At 43.5% G+C, this 21005-nt stretch overlaps 1 protein-coding gene across 1 annotated transcript in view; it reads right to left on the reverse strand.

The window, feature by feature from the left end:
- The window catches only part of CTCF (CCCTC-binding factor), a 63902-nt gene that overhangs the window by 18763 nt on the left and 24134 nt on the right, over positions 1–21005 (reverse strand). The window contains exons 2-4 of the mRNA XM_068261738.1: positions 3376–4159; positions 2685–2855; positions 1426–1559 (exon numbers count right to left, since the gene is read on the reverse strand). Coding sequence (XP_068117839.1) covers positions 1426–1559; positions 2685–2855; positions 3376–4156 — 1086 coding nt within the window. The 5' untranslated portion in view covers positions 4157–4159. The remainder of the gene's footprint in view (positions 1–1425; positions 1560–2684; positions 2856–3375; positions 4160–21005) is intronic.

Consider the following 21005-nt stretch of genomic DNA (forward strand, 5'->3'; position numbering starts at 1 on the left):
CAGCCTCACGTATGCACAGGTGGAGTACTTAGTGTCTCAGCTACATAGATTCAGCTAGGTAGCTGAGACACTAATTACCCCACCTGTGCATAGGAGAGGTTGCCTGAAAAACATGCACTGTTGGGGAGTCATGAGGACAGGTTTGAGAAACACTGGTCTATGGCTTAAAAATATTAGAGGCAGTGGATAAGCAGGACAACCAGGCAGTGTGCATTATTTAAAAGAAAATAAACATGTCAGCCTGCATATCTTTCTCACCTTGGGTACACTAAGGAAAAAGGGTTTTATCGTACACTGGCAATGTGGAAAAAAAAAAAAAAACAAATTAAAAATGATCCACAACCCCTCTGCAGGTGGCTGAGATTGTCTATCATGGCTGTGCGCGCCCCTCCATGTACGAGCATCGAAGCACTGCACAAGCACAGCACTCGGCAGCCTTCTATTCCTGTGCCTGGAGGAGGGGAGCATGGCTGCGAGCAATATTCATCAATAGTGCCCATATTTAGGTACAACTATTACCACTTCAGATGTTCTTTTAGCGCACATATGGGAGAATGTATATTATAAAATATCAAATGACTAAATCGTAAATGCGTAGCCAGTGGTGTGTATTTCTAAACTAATGAACACGGACATTCAGTTTTTATATTTCAAGCAACTCTTGGTTATGCAATGTTCGCAACATCTACTTATTTTGAATTGCCCAGGTTTCTTATAAGTTTGTTTTCACAAAATTAGAAATTAAAGAATTTCTGAAATAATTAGAAAGGATTGCAGAATCTGAAGAGATTCAATAAAAAGAGTGTTCAGTTATTTAAAGAGACTAAAGAACCCCCCCCGACAAGCTTGATTTATTTACCTCTCCGGGATCCAGCGCAGGCGCAGTAGCAGCTCTTTGTTCCGGCCAGGCAGAAATAGCCGAGCCCGATCATATCCGCTCTGCTGTGCAAAAAAGGACTTGCGCCAGTGCAGTAGAGCGGATTAGGTGTGGTTATTTCGGCCTGAAACCGAATGAAGAGCGGCTAGTGCACTTGCGCCGGATCGTGATAAGTAAATATTTACCTCGCCGCGACTCGGGGGTGGGGGGAGTGGCCCGGCAAAGCAACAGGGACAGAGGAGGATGAGGGAAGCCTAGTTAGGATCCAGAGGCTTCCCCTTTCCGAGGTAAGTATCCCCCAGAGGGATTTTATTATTATTATTATTATTACTACAACAGATCCTCTGTAAGATAGACAAGAGAAGAACAAAACATTTAAAAATAATCCCAGGTACCTTAACATACTGCGTAAAAGAGTCAAGAGAAAGAGCAGCAAACTAGGATTCTTATGCGTGTTAGTACATATACGATCGTGAGTTTAAAACTGATCAAACAGTATAATATAAAAAAAAAAAAAAATCTACAGAACTTGGCAAGGCAATACATACCTCAACACTGGCATAATCACACATTGAACACTTAAATGGCTTCTCATGTGTATGTTTGTATCGGCGATGTCGGACCAATTCGCCACTGGTCACGAAGGCCATGTCACAGTCTGGGCATTTATGAGGCCTGGTACCTGAAAACATAAAATTCAGACTCTTAAAGCATCTCACATAAACTGTACAAGTCTAAGCGCGCGTGTTTTATATGTACAAAGTTGTAAGTCATGCACTGAAGAGTAAAGAATCATGTAACCATATCCACACTATAAGTAAAGCTACACGCTACCAAAAGATCACAGTAAAATTCGGGTCTCTTGACCACATAAAACAATAAAAATTAATTATTAATTAATGCAAACAGCCGCTGAACCTCAATAGCTTCAATAAGAAAAGATTAAGTCCTGGAGAAGAAAATGAGAAAAAGCAATAAAATGTAATTAGTCTCACTTGGGAATAAGGTTTTATTTCCTGCCCTCCTTATCCACACTATCAAAACTAAAATAAAACTTTTGGATAGTTTATAGAGAAGTCTATAACATAACACTACAAGTGATTTTGTAAGTGAATGCTACTACAATACAGTCCCAGTTAACTGGAACTCAACTAACCAGAAGTCTCAACCAACCAGCACAAATCACCAAAGGCCAACTTCTTAGGCTTTTTGTGGGCTATGCTGTTTAAACACCAAGTTTCACGGCTCCACCAAGGTTAATTTACTTTAAATTACTGTGTTTTAACATTTAATACAGAGTTCTTGGTATGTATATGGAGTTGGGTATACTACTGTATCGGCTAGGCCTATTTTTAACATCAAGTCTCAAACAACCAGAAAGCACACTTATCTGGCACCAGCCAATTCCCGCCGGTGCTGGATAACAGGCTGCTTTCAAGTTTGGTCTGAACGGTATAATTTTATCTTTTTGTAAATCTGCTGGAATTCTCTTCATCTCACAAGTCTGCACAAAGCAGGAAGTAACAGTTATTGCTCCCTTCACAGCCCTACAACTAAGCTGGGGTTACTGCGTCGAAACACTCCCATTTCGCCAACAGCCGATGGCCAATAAGGGTTTTTCACAGTTACCTACAGGAGCAGTTCAGAAGATAAAAAGAAAAGGAGCAGGGAAAACACAGGCAAGGCAGTGAAATAAACAAAACAAACTTGTCAAAATAGCTGAAATATATTGTGGTACGGTTGGTTTAATGTTTCACTAGCAATGATGGCTACTTCAATGGGAAATTTACACAATCCACAAACTAACCTGTGTGTGTGTTAAGGTGGTTTCTAAGCAAAGTAACAGTCCGGAAAGCTCTTCCACACAGATGGCATTTGTGGGGACGTTCATCAGTGTGACTCTTCATGTGACGATCTAGATTGGAGCGCCTGGGGCATGTGTAGCTGCAAAGCTCACACTGAAAGGTTTTCTTCACACCTGGTTAAAAAACAAAAAACAAACAATTCAATTTATTGTCTGCAAACACAACAAAGTAGGACTCCGTGCATACTCAGAAGTCTACTGCTATGTTGCAAGCTCACCCCTCGTTAAGAAAAAAAAAAAACAAAACCTGGGTGAGCCATAGTGGCGAAGGGAAAGGCGGGTCTATGTTATGACTATGTCTTGTCAGAAACTGGCGCCTACAAATATGGCAGGGATATTCAATAGCATAGTCTCTACAATGTTATCAGTGCGATGCCGAGAAGCCGGTACTACTTTTCAGCATCGTCGGAAACCAGCCAAACACCGGTACGTCCAGGAATAAGTGGACGGCCAGCAAGGATCTGGAACATAGTCTGGCATACTTTCTATCTAAAAGAATGCATGTAAACCTCATCACTTATGGAAAGTATAATCTTTTAAAAACAACTCTATAGACCTATATCTGGGGGTGTAACAGGTTTATGAAACTGCTTATGGTTGGGCAAGCCTACTGTTGACGCAATTTGAAATATACCTTTCTTTTTAATTTTTGTTGGTTTTGGAGGTTTCATGTTTCCAACAACCTTTTCTGCATTAACATCCGAAAGCAATCCCTCTTGCTGCTCCTCTTCAAAATCGTACACGGACACATCGACATCCTTTCCTTCTTCTGTGTATCGCAGTTTACTCTTCTTTGTCTTCTTAATTTTCTTGATAGGTGGGGCATAATCTGGGTCCTTCTGCCAAGCGGTTTCATCTTGTGGCTGTAGCTCTGCTTGTTCTAACGTTTCCACTTCACCATTTGCTCCCACTTTTACAACCTGGAAACCCTCTGGAAGAGGCAGTGTATGGCAAATCATAGGTTCTCCTTCTTGAAGGCCATCTTTTCCCAGTTCGTTTCCATACGCTGCATGGAGTTCACTGGCAGAAACTGGAACAGCTACAGGCACCTGGACAAGTTGGAGTTCTCCAAGATTTATTGGCTGTTCTTCCATGTTCACCACCTGTAGTGTTATTATCTGTGTATCATCCCCATTCGGATCCACTTCCTGGCCCACCACACCTTCCATTACTTCTGTTTTCATCTGCAGGATTGTAGGATCAAGTTGTTCCATCATAACCATCTGGACATTGCTATTAACATCATGGGCGACATGGGTGATTTCAGTACCATCAGCATGAGTTTGCACTATTACACAGCCATCTTCATCAGCAACACCATCTCGCCGTCTCTGGTAAGTCTTCGTTTCTCTTCTTTTAATGAACGTTTCAGAGTCGTCAACAATGGCCTCCGCCATATCGCCTTCCATCATCATTTGCTAAAAAACAAAATTCACAGTTTTACACAGCGCTAGGATTTATGGTGATGTACACAAAATCGCAGATAAGTATAGGTAACAAACACATACGGTGATCAAGCCTAGCACAAATGAAGACAAAAATACAGATGCTTGTTTTTGTAGAACATCCATGACAGACAAACCATATTTAGATCCCAAGTTTTTAACAAAAGGTACATATACTCTATGGAGTTAGGCACAGCGAGTATTTGAATTTGTAGTGTGAACAAGTCATCACATTTCCTTACAGACGCCAGCTGTGTTGCTTCACCCTCTCTATACAGCTCCCAATGCATGTCACGTGACAAGTACCGGAAGCCATACATATTATAGTGCAGCATAGTAAGCAGCTGTAAAAGAGAGAAAAGGACAGTGCACTCAGCGACCTGCTAGGTCTGCTCTGTATGGCTGTGGAGGGGGCACGCCACTTGTAGTTAAAGGACAACTGAAGTAAGGTATATGGTGGCTGCCATATTTATTTCCTTTTAAGCAATACTAGTTGCCTGGTAGCCCTGATTGTCTATTTGACTGCCATAGTGTCTGAATAACACCAGAAACAAGCATGCAGCTAATCTTGTCAGATCTGAATGTTAGAAACACCTGATCTGCTGCATTCTTGTTCAGGGTCTATGGCTAAGCGTATAAGAGGCAGAGGATCAGCAGGTCAAACAGGCAATTGGTATTGCTTAAAAGGAAAGAAATATTACAACCTCCATACAGGGCTGTGGAGTCGGAGTCGTGGAGTCGGGCAATTTTGGGTGCCTGGAGTCGGAGTCGGAAAAAAATGCACCGACTCCGACTCCTAATGAATTTGTAACTAATTAAAATAGAAAATATGATAAAATGTTCTATTTCTCAGATAATAGTCATTAAAAAATAATGTATATATACAGTAATAGCTGTGCTTAGTCCACAAAAATGAAATAAACCAATCAAAATTAGTTACTTGTGCTGCTTCAGTAAAGCAGTCCCCGTATTTTTAAAGACAACCTGAGGTGGGTTTGAAGAATATTATCTGCATAGAGAGGCTGCATCTGCCTATACAGCCCAGCCTCTGTTGCTATCCCAAACCCCCTAAGGTCCCCCTGCACTCTGCAATCCCTCATAAATCACAGCCACGCTGCTGACAAACAGCTTGTCAGAGCTGGCTGTGTTTATCTCTATAGTGTCAGTCTGCTGCTCTCCCCGTCTCCTGCAGAACTCCAGTCCCTCCCTGCATCGCTTCCCTCCCTGCTGATTGGAGGGAAGGGACGGGGGCAGGGACCGGAGCTATGCAGGAGGCGGGGGAGCAGCTGAGACTGACACTACAGATGTAAACACAGCCTCAGAGCACGGCTGTGATTTATGAGGGATTGCAGAGTGCAGGGGGACCTTAGTGGGGTTTGGGATAGCAACAGAGGCTGGGCTGTATAGGCAGATCCAGCCTCTGGATGCAGATAACATTCTTTAAAACACACCTCGGGTTCTCTTTAAGGTCAGATATACATATCTGATTGTGACTGTATATATGATGTGTACACAGGAATCTCATATATACACTAAATAACATCTATGCTGTAAGAATAAAGCCTGATGTGTAGCTGTGTCACTAATAGAGATGGTCAACGAGATGGAAATAATTCTGCATTGATGCTGATTCATGCAAATGTAGGCACTCCCTTTGCTGATGAAATCAAATAATTTGATATGTTAAAATTTGGTTTGGTGACTACAAATTAAAGGGTAACTGAGACGGATGAAAAGTAAAGTTTTATACATACCTGGGGCTTCCTCCAGCCCCCTTCAGGCTAAAATCGGTCCCTCGCTGTCCTCCACCACCCGGATTTTCTGCTATGAGTCCTGGTAATTCAGCCAGTCAGCACTGTCCGGCCGCATGCCGCTCCCACGGCCAGGAACATTCTGCACCTGCGCAATAGTGCTGCACAGGTGTAGTATGCTCCTGGCGGCGGAGTGTGTGCATGCGCACTACGCCCGACTGGCTCAAGTACCTGGACTCATAGCAGAAGATCCAGGTGGTGGAGGAGGACAACGAGGGACTGATTATCCTGAAGGCGGCTGGAGGAAGCCCCAGGTATGTATAAAAACTTTAATTTCATCTGTCTCAGGTTTACTTTGTTACACAGTAGTACTATACTCTACATATGCACTCCCCACAGAGCTGCAGGGAATCCACTGAGAATGCTGTGCACATTGAACACAGAGGTGTTGTCTGTCACCCATAAACCTGGTTCAGATTGTGCATGAAGAATGTGTAATAGAGGAAGAATCTCCTCATTCCCCTGCAGAGTACCTGCACATCACTCTTACATGTACCCACAGTTACATTGCCTAGGGCCTGATAGATGTTCTTCGTTCCGGTCTGTACCTTTTACAAGTACTCTTACCAAGGACTAGTTTTAGTCTAAAGGGAATAAATATAGTAGTCTACATATCCTTCTCACTTAAGTTGTCTTGTAAAATTCCTAAGCGTTGGAAGTTAAAGAGAATCTGTACTCTAATATTCTTACACTAAAAAGCATACCATTCTATTCCTTATTTTCTCCTGTGCCCCTCTGTGCTGTTTCTGCCACTCTCTGCTGCAATCCTGGCTTGTAATTAACAGTTTTAGGCAATGTTTACAAACAAACTAACCAGCTTCTAATAGGCTCAGCTAAGCATAGTGTGTGAGTATGCAGGGGGCCTGCAGAGGGTGTGTATCGCTTCTACCAATCACAAGCAGCCCTGCACATTCCACACAATCAAAGCCTTAGCCCGACAAACAGGACAGAGGAAAGATACATTGATTTATTACAGAGACAGTGTAATTAGGAAGAGCTGCAGTAAGCCCCAGCACATTAGAACAGGCATAGGAACTCATAGGATAGAAGAACTAAGGCTGAAAAAATTGTTACAGAGTCTCTTTAAGAGACGAATTTCATGTTACATACTTTTAATCAGCAAAATTGTAATAAGCAAATTAGAGGAGTCGGAGGAATCCTAAACTGAGGAGTCGGAGGATTTTTGGACCGACTCCACAGCCCTGCCTCCATATACCTCTCTCTTCAGTTGTCCTTTAAGGGAGGGAGGGTAGAGAAGCTCCATGGTTTTCCAACAGACTCTCCCTCCACCTTCCCTCAAGGCCAGTCTCTAAGCACAGAGCTGACCCTGGCCACCCCCTGTGCCCCACAAGAGAATGCAGGAGCTTGGCCAAAAGATCTGTAGACAGGAAGACATAACCTTTCTGTCGGCAGCTCTATATTTCATGCACAGCAGCTCTAGATTTCATGTGAATGAGGTTTCCAAAATGGAATTCTCTAGAACCCAAATGAAAACTGGCGAATATCAGTCCTCTATACAACTCTAACAATGAAAAACCTAGGAGAGCAAACTTATGCTGGGAATACACTGTTCGTTTTTGCGGTGATTAGATGGTTCGATAGATAATTTCCGACATTTTCTATCTCCCCTTCGATTCTTTCGCCGCTCGATTTCTGATAGAAGTGCATAGAAAAAAGATAAAAACGAGAGGAAGATAAGAGACTCGAGTCACTCAACTGCAGAATCGAGCAGCAAAAACAACCAAGAGGAGATAGCGCGGCAGAAACGAACCGTGTATTCCCAGCAAAAGCCTTGAAAGTATGATTTAGTCAGCCTGTGCAGTAAGTGGACCTCACTTCTGTACAGTCCATGATAATCTCGGAAGAGCAGATGCGTTCCCCATATAGCCTATGGGAGTAATGCATCTACCCCAACTACACTGCTCGCTCCTGCTGGCCGTACCTGATCTAGCACATGTGGGAAACCAGCCCAACGATGTCTGTTGTGAAGTCTATTGTTGCTTTTAGCTTGCTATTCTGGCTTAAACTATTAAAATGGCCAATGGTGACATAAGAATTGTTTGAGGGGGAAGCAAACAAAGGCATGGTTAATGGCAAGTTCACTAACCTCACACTAGAAGAAATTCAAACTAAAAAAAGAAAAGCCTTTTCATTTAAACGGTTATGTTTTTAGTTGTGTAGAATGACAAGCATTCAAAAATGTGGACATGAAGCAAACTCTACACTGCTAATGTAGGGATTCCCAGACAGCGATTCTGTCCCAACATGTCAAGCATGAGGAGACCCCACACTGCTATAAACAGAAGGATTTGCCTCTGTCCCTTCCATACTACAGACAAACCCACACAAAATGGTCCCTCCCATCTGCTGTACACATTTCCACCTTCTTCATATTAGCAGAATGTAAGGGGACTATGGCAAAAAAAATAATAATTGTAAAATTTAATATATGTGCAAACATACAAATAAGTACATTTTTTCCAGAGTAAAATGAGTCATAAATTACTTTTCTCCTATGTTGCTGTCACTTACAGTAGGTAGTAGAAATCTGACAGAAGCGACAGGTTTTGGACTAGTCCATCTCTTCATTGGGGGGGGGGGGGGGGGGGTATTCAAGGACTTATTTTCAAAAGCACTTAGTAAATGGCAGTTTCTCTGTCCAACTGCCAAAAAACTATGTAGCGAGCAGGGAGGCTGGCCAGCATCATTGTTTAAATCCTTTTTAGGGAATAGCTTTATAAAGAATAAAAGCCTTGATGAGAATCCACCAGGAAAAGATGGACTAGTCCAAAACATATTGCTTCTGTCAGATTTCTACTACGTACTGTAAGTGACACCAACATAGGAGAAAAAGTAATTTATGGTTCATTTTACTCTGGAAAAAAAAGGTACTTATTTGTATATGTTTGCACATATTTTAAATTTTGAAATTTTTTGCTATAGTGCCCCTTTAATGAAAAGTATGGATTGGGTCACGCCACATTGCTAACACACAAGGTAATAACACCAGTACAATATAATTGCGTAGTGTTAGCAATGCAGTCTTATTGTCCAATGCTATGACACTGAAAGTAGACAGAGGCCCCGTTCACACTGCACGCGTTTCCAGCCGCGTTTTGGAAACGCGTGCAGGTGGCCGACACGCACAACATCAGACATTGCATAGAGTGCAATGTCTGATGTTCACACTGCATGCGTTCCGGACCTGTGCGGTCCGGGAACGCATGCTGCACGCATTTTTTTGTAAAAACGCATGGCTGTCCCATTCACTTTTCAGTGATGGGATCAGCCACGCAACGCATACGAACGCGGATGGCGTGCGTTCGTACGCGTTGCGGTCCGCATGCGTTGCGGTCTGCAGTCTGAACGGGGCCTAAAAGCGAATTGGGAAAATTCAGGTGCTGATTTATGGCTCATTTTTCTCTGGAAGAAGAAATGGACTCATTTGTCTGTTTGCACATATTTAACATTTTTCGCCATAGTGCCCCTTTAACTGTATGCCTCAAACACATACAATGAATACAGGTTGCAGGGTGCAACATTTTCCCCTTTTTTGTGATCCTATGTCTACAGCGCAGGCACCACCCCAGTGAACCTAGTCCAATACTGCACCTACGTAGCCTCAAATTCTGGGCCCCGTCTGGCCAAACAACCATCAAACCAAACAGACACAAAGCATCATTATTCAGAACTTAACCCTTTCAGGACCAGACGGCTCAGGCCGCTTTAAGACCAATAAAATTGGCTCCAGCTCGATATACAGAAGCTCTACTGTCAGCGTAACATAAAAACAATCTGAGGGTTTAACAGATTTAGGTAATAAGGAGGAAACAGGACACTATGTATAGCTGAATCTAGAGATTTATCACCCCGATGCCTGACAGAAGCAGGATTCAGGGACATCCAGGAGAAAGAACAATCATTTTAAGAATAACTAACAGGCTACTGATTTTTCATGATCACACAGCATTCTTTGACTAGGAATACTAAAGGTGGCCATACATCTAGCGATTTTGGCAGCTAGTCGACCAAGAGACAAACCTCTCTCTGATAGGAGGGATCTGTTGGCGGCCATAAACCGCTGGCCGCTGCCTACCTAATGTTTTATGCCTCCCCAGGTGACTGTACAGTCATACTTTACCTGTCCGCCATGCATGTTCTTGCACTTTCCAATTTGCACTCCCACGTGGTTGTTGGCGTTATAGCTTGTGGGGGCGTGCTTTACGTCACACATTCCGCACTTCACTGATTTAACCATTTATTGCTCTACCATAGAATTTACCACCCAAATGAATATTGCCCCCTTTTCTTGCTACCAATAGTAATAATTTTTGGTGGTCTCCATGGCTGCATTTTTGTTTATTAATTTAAATAGTTTTTTTTTTTAAAGTGTGCTCAAGGCATAAGGATCAGTGTGTTATACAAAAATCATGGCTAGTGCAGTATTCACTCTCTGGTATGGAGTGGATGTGTTTCCACCACATCCAGCGCTGCCATTAGGTTACCCCACACTGCAGTATTTCAGTATGCCTCCCTTTATACCCTTGTGTCAGCTTCCACACTAAAGGCAAAGTAACACAGGAAAGGGGCAGTCATAGCTATCTGATGCTCTCCACCAGTCGACCCAATATATCCATTCCAGGTGAGTGTGTGTAATCAGTGCCTAGATGTACGCTGGAACCTTCATGAGGCCACAATTAGTAGCCTCAGTATAAGATAGTGCACAGTCTGTACTGGTGAGTATTTGTATCTCCAACTCTCCCAACTACTTTTACAGTGTGAGGCCCGGAAACCACTAGAGCGATTCAAAACAATAGAGATTTCCCTAAATGCTCAGCTAATGTTAATGGATGGGCCCAATTCCACTGGAGCGATTGTGATTAGAAAAATGCCTATCGCAGGGCATGCAGCGTTAGCATTCCTGCAAAGTATATAAACGCTGGCGTATTTGCTCATGAAATCACTACACATAGCAATTTGAAAGCGATTTAAAATTAATGCATACTGTAAATAAAATTATGATACATTGAAAGGACCAATCAGAATTAAAATGGCTACACAATTGCTGGCAAAAAGCTTACACTTGTTAACCACTTAAGGACTGCAGTCATAAAACCCCTTAAGGACCAGAGCCTTTTTTTCCCATTCGGACCACTGCAGCTTTCACGGTTTATTGCTCGGTCATACAACCTACCACCTAAATGAATTTTACCTCCTTTTCTTGTCACTAATACAGCTTTCTTTCGGTGCTATTTGATTGCTGCTGCGAGTTTTACTTTTTATTATATTCATCAAAAAAGACATGAATCTTGTCAAAAAAATGACTTTAACTTTCTGTGCTGACATTTTTCAAATAAAGTAAAATTTCCTATACATTTGAGCGCGAAAGTTATTCTGCTACATGTCTTTGATAAAAAAAAACAAACCATTCAGTGTATATTTATTGGATTGGGTAAAAGTTATAGCGTTTACAAACTATGGTGCCAAAAGTGAATTTTCCCATTTTCAAGCATCTCTGACTTTTCTGCGCACCTGTCAGGTTTCATGAGGGGCTAAAATTCCAGGATAGTACAAATACCCCCCAAATGACCCCATTTTGGAAAGAAGACATCCCAAAGTATTCAGTGAGAGGCATGGTGAGTTCATAGAAGATTTTATTTTTTGTCACAAGTTAGCGGAAAATGACACTTTGTAACAAAAAAAAAAAAAAGTTTCCATTTCTTTTAACTTGCGACAAAAAAAAAAATGAAATCTGCCACGGACTCACCATGCCCCTCTCTGAATACCTTGAAGTGTCTACTTTCCAAAATGGGGTCATTTGTGGGGTGTGTTCACTGTCCTGGCATTTTGGGGGGTGCCTAATTGTAAGCACCCCTGTAAAGCCTAAAGATGCTCATTGGACTTTGGGCCCCTTAGCACAGTTAGGCTGCAAAAAAGTGTCACACATGTGGTATCGCCGTACTCAGAAGAAGTAGTATAATGTGTTTTGTGGTGTATTTTTACATATAACCATGCTGGGTGGGAGAAATATCTCTGTAAATGACACATTTTTGATTTTTTTTTTACACAATTGTCCATTTACAGAGAGATTTCTCCCACCCAGCATGGGTATGTGTAAAAATACACCACAAAACACATTATACTACTTCTCCTGAGTATGGCGATACTACATGTGTGACACTTTTTTGCAGCCTAGGTGCGCTAAGGGGCCCAACCTCCCAGCGCTCGATCCCCGGCCAAAGAGTGCCCCAGGACCTGACGCCATTCTGCGTTACGTGGTCCTGGGGCTGCCACTTTGCCGCCGCCAATATGAAGTAGGCGGTCGGCAAGTGGTTAAAATCGCTCCCAAAATCACCAGAAAACGCTCAAGAAATCGCTTACAAAAAACGTTCATTAACCTCCTTGGCGGTATGAAAAATACCGCCAGGAGGGAGCGCAGCAGTTTTTTAAAAAAAATTTTTTTTTTTAAATCATGTAGCGAGCCGAGGGCTCGCTACATGATGGCCGCTGCTGAGCGGCATCCGCCCGCTTCGATCGCCTTCGGCGATCTCCGATCAGGAAATCCCGTTCATAGAACGGGATTTCCTGGAGGGCTTCCCCCGTCGCCATGGCGACGGGGCGGGATGACGTCACTGACGTCGGGACGTCATTGGGAGTCCCGGGCCACCCCTCGGCGCTGCCTGGCACTGATTGGCCAGGCAGCGCTGGGGTCTGGGGGGGACCCGCGCCGCAGCAGATAGCGGCGATCGGGCAGGGGCCGGCGGCGATCAGAGTGCTGGCGCAGCTAGCAAAGTGCTAGCTGCGTCCAGCAAAAAAAAAAATTATGAAAATCGGCCCAGCAGGGCCTGAGCGGCACCCTCCGGCGGCTTACCCCGTGTCACACACGGGGTTACCGCCAAGGAGGTTAAAAACACTGGCAATTGCATTTTTTTTAAAAAATATCTGTTCAATTAAAGAATAGCAATACATTTTTTCTGGCTGGTTGTAACAATTCAAAAATCTGCCCAATTAGTACCCCACACCTGGGCAATTTTTTCACAATCATGAATAAAACTATTGAAAGCTCAGGAAAAAATTGATTGGAACTGTACAAGTAATTGGCAATCCATCACACACCATACAATTCTTGGCAAAGTTAGTCTGAAATTTCCAACATGTCCAATCTCCAAAAATCAGGGGGGGGGGGGGGGGAGGAGAATAAATAAATAATAAAAAAAAGAAAGAAAAGAAGCTTTCGATTGTTTAGGACAACCGATCGAAGTTATTGATTTGGTGAGAAATTGGATCTTTTCATTGTATGGTGTATGGCCACCTATACAATGACTCCTAATTATCTATGTTTATATTGCAATATAGATCATTGCATTCTGTTATTTTAACCACTTAACGACCAGCGTCTGGTTCCACCTGTGTTTCCTGTCAGTTCACAGCGGGGGGCTCTGTAAACAGCCTGCGAGCCTCCGATAGCAGCTCGCAGGCTAAATTTAAAACACCCGGGGACGTAATCCCAGGTGTTTACAGGAATGTAAAGGAGATCGGCAATCCTCGGCCTCTGATTGGCCGGGGATTGCCACCATCTGAAAGGCTGAAGCCTATCTGAGGCGGTACAGGACGGATCGTTGTCCTGTACCGCCTACATTGCGAAGGAGGAGGGAATGAGTGTGTGTGTGGGGGGGGGGGGGGGAATAGCGCTGCGGAGGGGGGCTTTGAGGCACCCCCCTGCTAGGCACAACTAGGCGGCGATCAGACCCCCCCCCCAACAGGACATCCCCCTAGTGGGGAAAAAAAAAAAAAAAGGCCTTTTGAAATACTTCACTGCTAATTGGTACTTAAAGGGAAGGTCCAAGCAATAAAAACAGGTCGGCTTCATGTGCGCAGGTCACGTGGACTGGCCGACGTCATCAGGTATGTACTGCGCAGGCGTACAACTACTGCAAAGTACAGACCTGATGACGTCAGCCGGCCCACGTGACCCACGTCGTGGAGCGCACATGAAGCCGACCTGGCGAGGTCTATTTCTGCAGCTCAGGACACCGGGAGCCACTTGAGCTGCAGCGAGGGCACAGGATGGCAGCCAGGGGCTGGAGGAGGCCCCAGGTAAGTGGATTTTTTTTTTTTATTTATTGCTTGGATGTTTCCTTTAACCACTTGAGGACCACAGTCTTTTCGCCGCTTAAGGACTAGAGCCTTTTTTTCCATTCAGACCACTGCAGCTTTCACGGTTTATTGCTCGGTCATACAACCTACCACCTAAATGAATTTTACCTCCTTTTGTCACTAATACAGCTTTCTTTTGGTGCTATTTGATTGCTGCTGCGAATTTTTAGTTTTTATTATATTCAACAAAAAAAAAACAAAAAAAAAAAAAAAAAAAAAAAGACATCAATTTTGTCAAAAAAATGACTAACTTTCTGTGCTGACATTTTTCAAATAAAGTAAAATTTCCTATACATTTGAGAGCGAAAGTTATTCTGCTACATGTCTTTGCTTAAAAAAAAAAAAAAAAAAAAAAAAACATTGTGTATATTGGATTGGGTAAAAGTTATAGCGTTTACAAACTATGGTGCAAAAAGTGAATTTTCCCATTTTGAAGCATCTCTGACTTTTCTGACCACCTGTCAGGTTTCATGAGGTGCTAAAATTCCAGGATAGTATAAATACCCCCCAAATTACCCCATTTTGGAAAGAAGACATCCCAAAGTATTCACAAAGAGGCATGGTGAGTTCATAGAAGATTTTATTTTTGTCACAAGTTAGCGGAAAATGACATTGTGACAAAAAAAAAAAAAATGAAATCTGCCACGGACTCACCATGCCCCTCTCTGAATACCTTGAAGTATCTACTTTCCAAAATGGGGTCATTTGTGGTGCGTGTTCACTGTCCTGGCATTTTGGGGGTGCCTAATTGTAAGCACCCCTGTAAAGCCTAAAGATGCTCATTGGACTTTGGGCCCCTTAGCGCAGTTAGGCTGCAAAAAAGTGCCACACATGTGGTATTGCCGTACTCAGGAGAAGTAGTATAATGTGTTTTGGGGTGTATTTTTTACACATACCCATGCTGGGTGGGAGAAATATCTCCGTAAATGACAATTTTTTGATTTTTGTTACACACAATTGTCTATTCACAGAGATATTTCTTCCACCCAGCATGGGTATGTGTAAAAATACACCCCAAAACACATTATACTACTTCTCCTGAGTACGGCGATACCACATGTGTGGCACTTTTTAGCACCCTAACTGAGCTAAGGGGCCCAAAGTCCAATGAGTACCTTTAGGATTTCACAGGTCATTTTGCGACATTTGGTTTCAAGACTCCTCCTCACGGTTTAGGGCCCCTAAAATGCCAGGGCAGTATAGGAATCCCACAAATGACCCAATTTTAGAAAGAAGACACCGCAAGGTATTCCGTTTTTTTTTTGTCACAAGTTAGCGGAAATTGATTTTAATTGTTTTTTTTCAAAGTGTCATTTTCCGCTAACTTGTGACAAAAAATAAAATGGAGAGAACCAGGGAAGAATTTCATTAGTTTCATACTTGCATAGCGCTTTTCTCCTAGACTTCTAGAGAAACTACGACCAATAATTGAACTTTATCCCAATCAGTAGCCGATACCCCCCTTTTACATGAGAAATCTATTCCTTTTCACAAACATCAGGGGGCGCTGTATGGCTGATATTGTGGTGAAACCCCTCCCACAAAAATTCTGAGTAGGTACTCTTGGCAGTTTCCTGTCTGTGAACCCTGTTGCATTGTGGGAAAGCTATTTACAGCTGTTTCCAACTGCCAAAACAGCAAGTAGCAGCTACATAACTTGCCAGCAGTAAAAATGTCACCATGTAATAAATGTCAGAATATAAATCCGGGATTTAAAATATTTTACAATGGGCAAACACTGACTAAATCATTTATACATAATTCTTGTAAAAATGAAGCACTTTATTACATTATTTTCACTGGAGTTCCTCTTTAACCCTCCTGGCGGTTAATTTTTTTTGCCAAATTGGCAAAAATCTTTTTTTTGTGTGTGTGTTTCATGTAAAGCTACCAGAGTGGTAGCTACATGAAACACCACTAGAGGGCGCATGTGTCCCTCTAGTGCGATCGTCGCCGGCATCAATAGCAAACAGGGGAACGCGTATATAAACGCGCTCCCCTGTTTGGCTTCTCCTGTCGCTATGGCGACGATCGGAATGACGTCATGGACGTCAGACACCTCCGATCCAGCCCATAGCGTTGCCCGGAACTCACTGGTCCGGGCAGCGCAGGGCTCTGACGGGGGTTCCTCTTGCGCCACTGCGTACGGGCGTTCGCCGCAGAGCGGCGGCGATCAAGCTGTACGCGCGGCTAGCAAAGTGCTAGCTGCGCGTACAGCATTTTAGAATGGAGGAAATCGCCCCACCAGGGGCTGAGATATCTTCCTGCGCGGCATAGCCCGAGCTCAGCTCGGGCTTACCGCCAGGAAGGTTAAAGGAGTTATCAGGGAAATTACCATATTTTTCGGACTATAAGACGCACTTTTTCTCCCCCAAAATTGGGGGGGAAAGTAGGTGCGTCTTATAGTCCGAATGTACGTACGTATGTATATGTTTTGAAATGGATATAGGCATAATTATGCGTCCTGGCAGCATTACGTACTTTTACCCCTCCAGGTTACCGTGAATAGTGGTGAAAAGATTATTTTGCTGGAGGCTGAATTACAGCATTTTTATAGTCATTTGTGCTCTGACATTTGACGCCACCCAAATTACTTACTGAGCGCTGCTATAGCTGTAATTCCTATTACGTCCTATGGCAGCACTGGCTGCGACCAAATCTCTGGGGCTGTTTTCACAGAGCTCCACTCCCACAACCCCTGGATGGTAGCCAGGTATAGGTGCCCCATGTATAAGTAGCCAGGAATAGGTGGCCGCAGTATAGGTAGCTAGGATGGGTGTAACCAGTAATAGGTGGTCACAACATAGGTGTAGCCAGGGATAGGTGTAGCCAATAATAGGTGGCCGAAGCATAGGTAGCCAGGGATAGGTGCAGCCAGTATAAAGAATCGGGGGATCCTGTATGCGTGTGTACTTGCTTTTCTTCCTGTCCTTGCGTTCCATCTCCTTGTAACAGCGCCCAGTTGGGGCAAGTGAGTGTTTCTTTCACCCAGTTGCTGTTTGCGTGACCGCCGTTGCGCGTCCCCAAAAACTGGTAAACAGAGATTGTGCATGGTAGGATTACCATGCATAATCAAACTGCAGAATACAGTCATACCGCAGCAACCCTAGGAATAGTCTCCTTGTAAATCGTTACCTGTATTTTTACATGGACTGGTTAGCAACACACAGGAATACAGGGTGTACATTTCCATTCGCAACTGACTGCTGACTTTGTTCTATGTGGACCTTATAAGCCATCCATGAATTGCCCAAGATTGTACAGTGTTCCCCAACAGTGGATGTTTTGAGGAAATCCAGAGGTAATCAGCTCTGCCGAGACACTATTTACCCCACCTGTGAAGGTTTGTGGTTTCCTGCAAAATGTGTACTGTTGGTGGGCCTTGAGGACAGGGTTGGGGAGCTCTGACACAGGCCCAGTGCACACCAAAAACCTATAGGGTTTTGAAGCAGATTTCAGAGCGATTCTAGGCATGTTTAGAAGTTTTCTAAACATGCCTATCATTTTTCAGAGCGTTTTTTGTGTAGCAGATTTCAAATATTGTTACTGTAAAGCTGTTACCAAACAGCTTCTGTAACTAAAACGCCTGGAAATGGGCTCTGATCTAGCATTTTTTCAGAGCAGTTTTCCACTTTCCTATACTTTAACATTGAGCCAGAAACGCCTCACAAATCACCATCCCATTCACTTTCATTAGCCAAGCGGTTTTCCCCCTGCAAGAGTTTTAAAAACGCTTCAGACCCACTCTGGTGTGCACCAGCCCACAGAAGACGAAACTTGCAGATTTATAAGAGGTTTTCTAGTGCAGTAAGCAACAAATACAGGGCTTAATATTTCTAAATTAGCCAGTTTTATTAGTTTTACCAAAGACATTCGCATGTGACTAAAATGGTTCATGCAGATATAGTCCTAAATATAAAAATACAGATTTTTTTTTTATTTCTCCCCCGCCCCCAAAAGCCTGTTTGGGTATAGTTTTATATGTGAATTTGATTAACCCTTTTATTATTATTATACATAAGGTTTTGTAACAAAAACTACAGAGTAACCAAGCAGCTCAGGGTGACCCAAAGCACTAGCAATGTATAGGGGATAAAAGACCGAAAAGCCCTAAAAAGCCTAGAGCTCAACCTGGACTAGCGATCTACTCGTCACTAAACCCATCAGAGTAGGAGATACAAGGAAGCAGACTGTTATTAGCAACACAGATTTCAATGCTCATCATCTGTGTTGTGAAGCACATCAGTGTTGACTTGTCACAAGACCTTCCATCTCAGCGGCTGCTGCCTTCTGGGCGGAACACACTGTAACTGTGTGGGTAGAGGGAGGATGCAGAGCAGAGAATGTATAGGATTATGCCTGGCTTAATATCCTCCCTCTACACAGTAGTGCTTGTAGCAGGAGTGGCCAGAGAGAAATCAGAGAGTAAAACAAACAGAAAAAGAGGAGGACTCGACGCAGAAATGTGCATACATAAAGCACGCTGCATGTCTTCAGCAATACAGCCGCTATGGAGCAAAAGCTATGTTACATACCAATATGCCACAGAAATGTGTACTGGAAATTACCCTTCAGAGGGGAGCTATTTTGAAACCAACACAACAGATTCATTCATTCACATGTTCAGAGTGAACATGGATAGCCTTAAAAGGAATGTTAAGGCAACATTTTAGTGCCACCCCAGTTACTTACCTGGGGCTTCTTCAAGCCCCCTTAAATCTTCCTGTCATTCCGTGCTGCTCCATTGCCCCCGTGATTCGAGGGCCACGGTGCATGCTTGCGCTGGCCGTACACCTATCCATTTAAACTTCCATTGCTGGGAATTTTTACAAGCGCAGAACACTCCCGGCCACAGGAGCGCGATGGAGGAAGCGCACAGCATAGGGCTGCGAATGCAGCAATCGGATGGGGACCATCGAGGGACCAGAAAGACGTCACAGGTTAGTAAACAAGCACTACATTTTTCAATTAAAATACGCTTTAAGGATACAAAAAGCTAAGATTTGAGGTATAGTATTGAAAATTAGATTTAAAAAAAACAAAAAAAACAAACCCTTTGTTTTAGAAAAACAAAAAAACACTTGTACCCACAGGATGTGGTGGAATTACTCAATGGTACAGAAACAGGTAAGGGAAGAACAGCTTATAATGAATCAACATCAAAACATTCATTTTGAAGATCTACGGACACGCTTTGTATCCTGAACCACTTATACTAAAATGGGATCGGAGATTTTTTTTTTTAGTAAAATTTGACTGCGTTCAATCCTCTTTGGGCATTGTAATTACCTTCTTTAACCACTTATTTTCACCTCTAGGACAGGAGGAGCATCAGTGCGCCTCCAATTCATTCGCCAATAATCTCATCACCACTTATCACACCTAAATGATCTATTTCCTGGACAGAGATGGCAGCATACCTCTGGGTTAGGCTCCGCCCCCTGACAGGACAGCATGTTTATAAATTTAAACACCCCCCCCCCCCCCCCCAATTATTTTTTCCTCGGATGGACAGTTTTTTTTTCGCCATTCATTTTTTACCTGGCATTTTTTCTTTAAATCAATTTTTTTTCTGGCAGTTGGCGGTGTACATTGCGGCCTCTAAATGGGGATTATAGATGTGGGGGCAATCTCTCTCCACCACTCCCTGGTGCTGCGACAGGCTGCTGTATTCTGGCAGCCATTGCAGACTTTCTTCCGCCTCTCTCCGGCTGCATCTCCATTTCCTGAGCAGAGCGCATAATGTCACAAGTCTCGAGACTAAGACTATAGATTGGGTGGACTGAGGTGTCCTACCCGGAAGCGATTGTTTGAACGCCAGTGCGGGTGGCAGAACGTTCGCTGCGGTATCGCTCTGCACCTGGGGCAATCCTAGCTATTTACCAAGCAGGAGCTTGTGGGATGAGTAATTCATAACTGGTATTCCGGAAGGTGGGAGGCGTGATATTTCTGCAGGATCAGGTAATATTGAAATATTTTCCATTTCCTGATGGCTGGGATTTGCTTTTCTCTTAAAGATGGAGGAGTCAGCAAGTGTACAAATTAAGGAGAGGTTAGGAGTGATTTTATATCACTCCCTTTTATTCTCAGCACCAGGGTGTTCACATAATCTTAGAGGCAATCTACCAGAAAATAGAAGCGGATGTTTTTAGTGGAAACATCTTTGTGTTTCGGCCGTCCGCAAGAGGGAGAAAAGAGGAATACGGGGTCTAAAAGTCACCAATCCTCTGAAGTGCCTCGATCTCGCTCAAAGTCGAGAAGAGATGGAGCGTCAAGAAAAGAATCACATAGGAAGCACAGCAGCAAGTCTGATAAAAGACATTCGCCCCAGAGGCGCAGCTCTAAGAGACTCTCACCCAGTAGGAGTAGATCTCCTAGGAGACGTTACTGGAGCAGATACTATAGCTCCTATAGGAGTCGCTCTCCAAGGCACAGACACCATTCTCGGAGCAGAAGGTCTCCCAGGAGAAATTCTCCAGATTATAGATCTGGTAGACCGATCTGAAAGGCGCTCCGTGAGTCCTCAACAGGGATGGAGGTCCTCAGCAGGATCAAGTGGAGATCTGAGATCAATTGGCTGGGAGGAGGACAAGGGAGCAACAGTGGAGCCAGATAAGTACTATCCTCACTTGGACAGCCAAATAATTTTTCTTTTATGAAGGTGATCAAGGAAATCTTTGCTAAGGAGTGGAGCAAAGTGGATCAGAAACCGTCCCTCAAACAGTTTTGCAAAGCTATATCCATTGGGTGATGAAGACGCCAAGGTTATGGAATCTCCACCAGTGATAGATGCATCAATCATGAGATTGGCCCGTCACGTAACCCTGCCTATGGATAATGCAGGGTCATTC

The sequence above is a fragment of the Hyperolius riggenbachi genome, chromosome 11, assembly GCF_040937935.1.
Source record: "Hyperolius riggenbachi isolate aHypRig1 chromosome 11, aHypRig1.pri, whole genome shotgun sequence".
NCBI lineage: Eukaryota > Metazoa > Chordata > Amphibia > Anura > Hyperoliidae > Hyperolius > Hyperolius riggenbachi.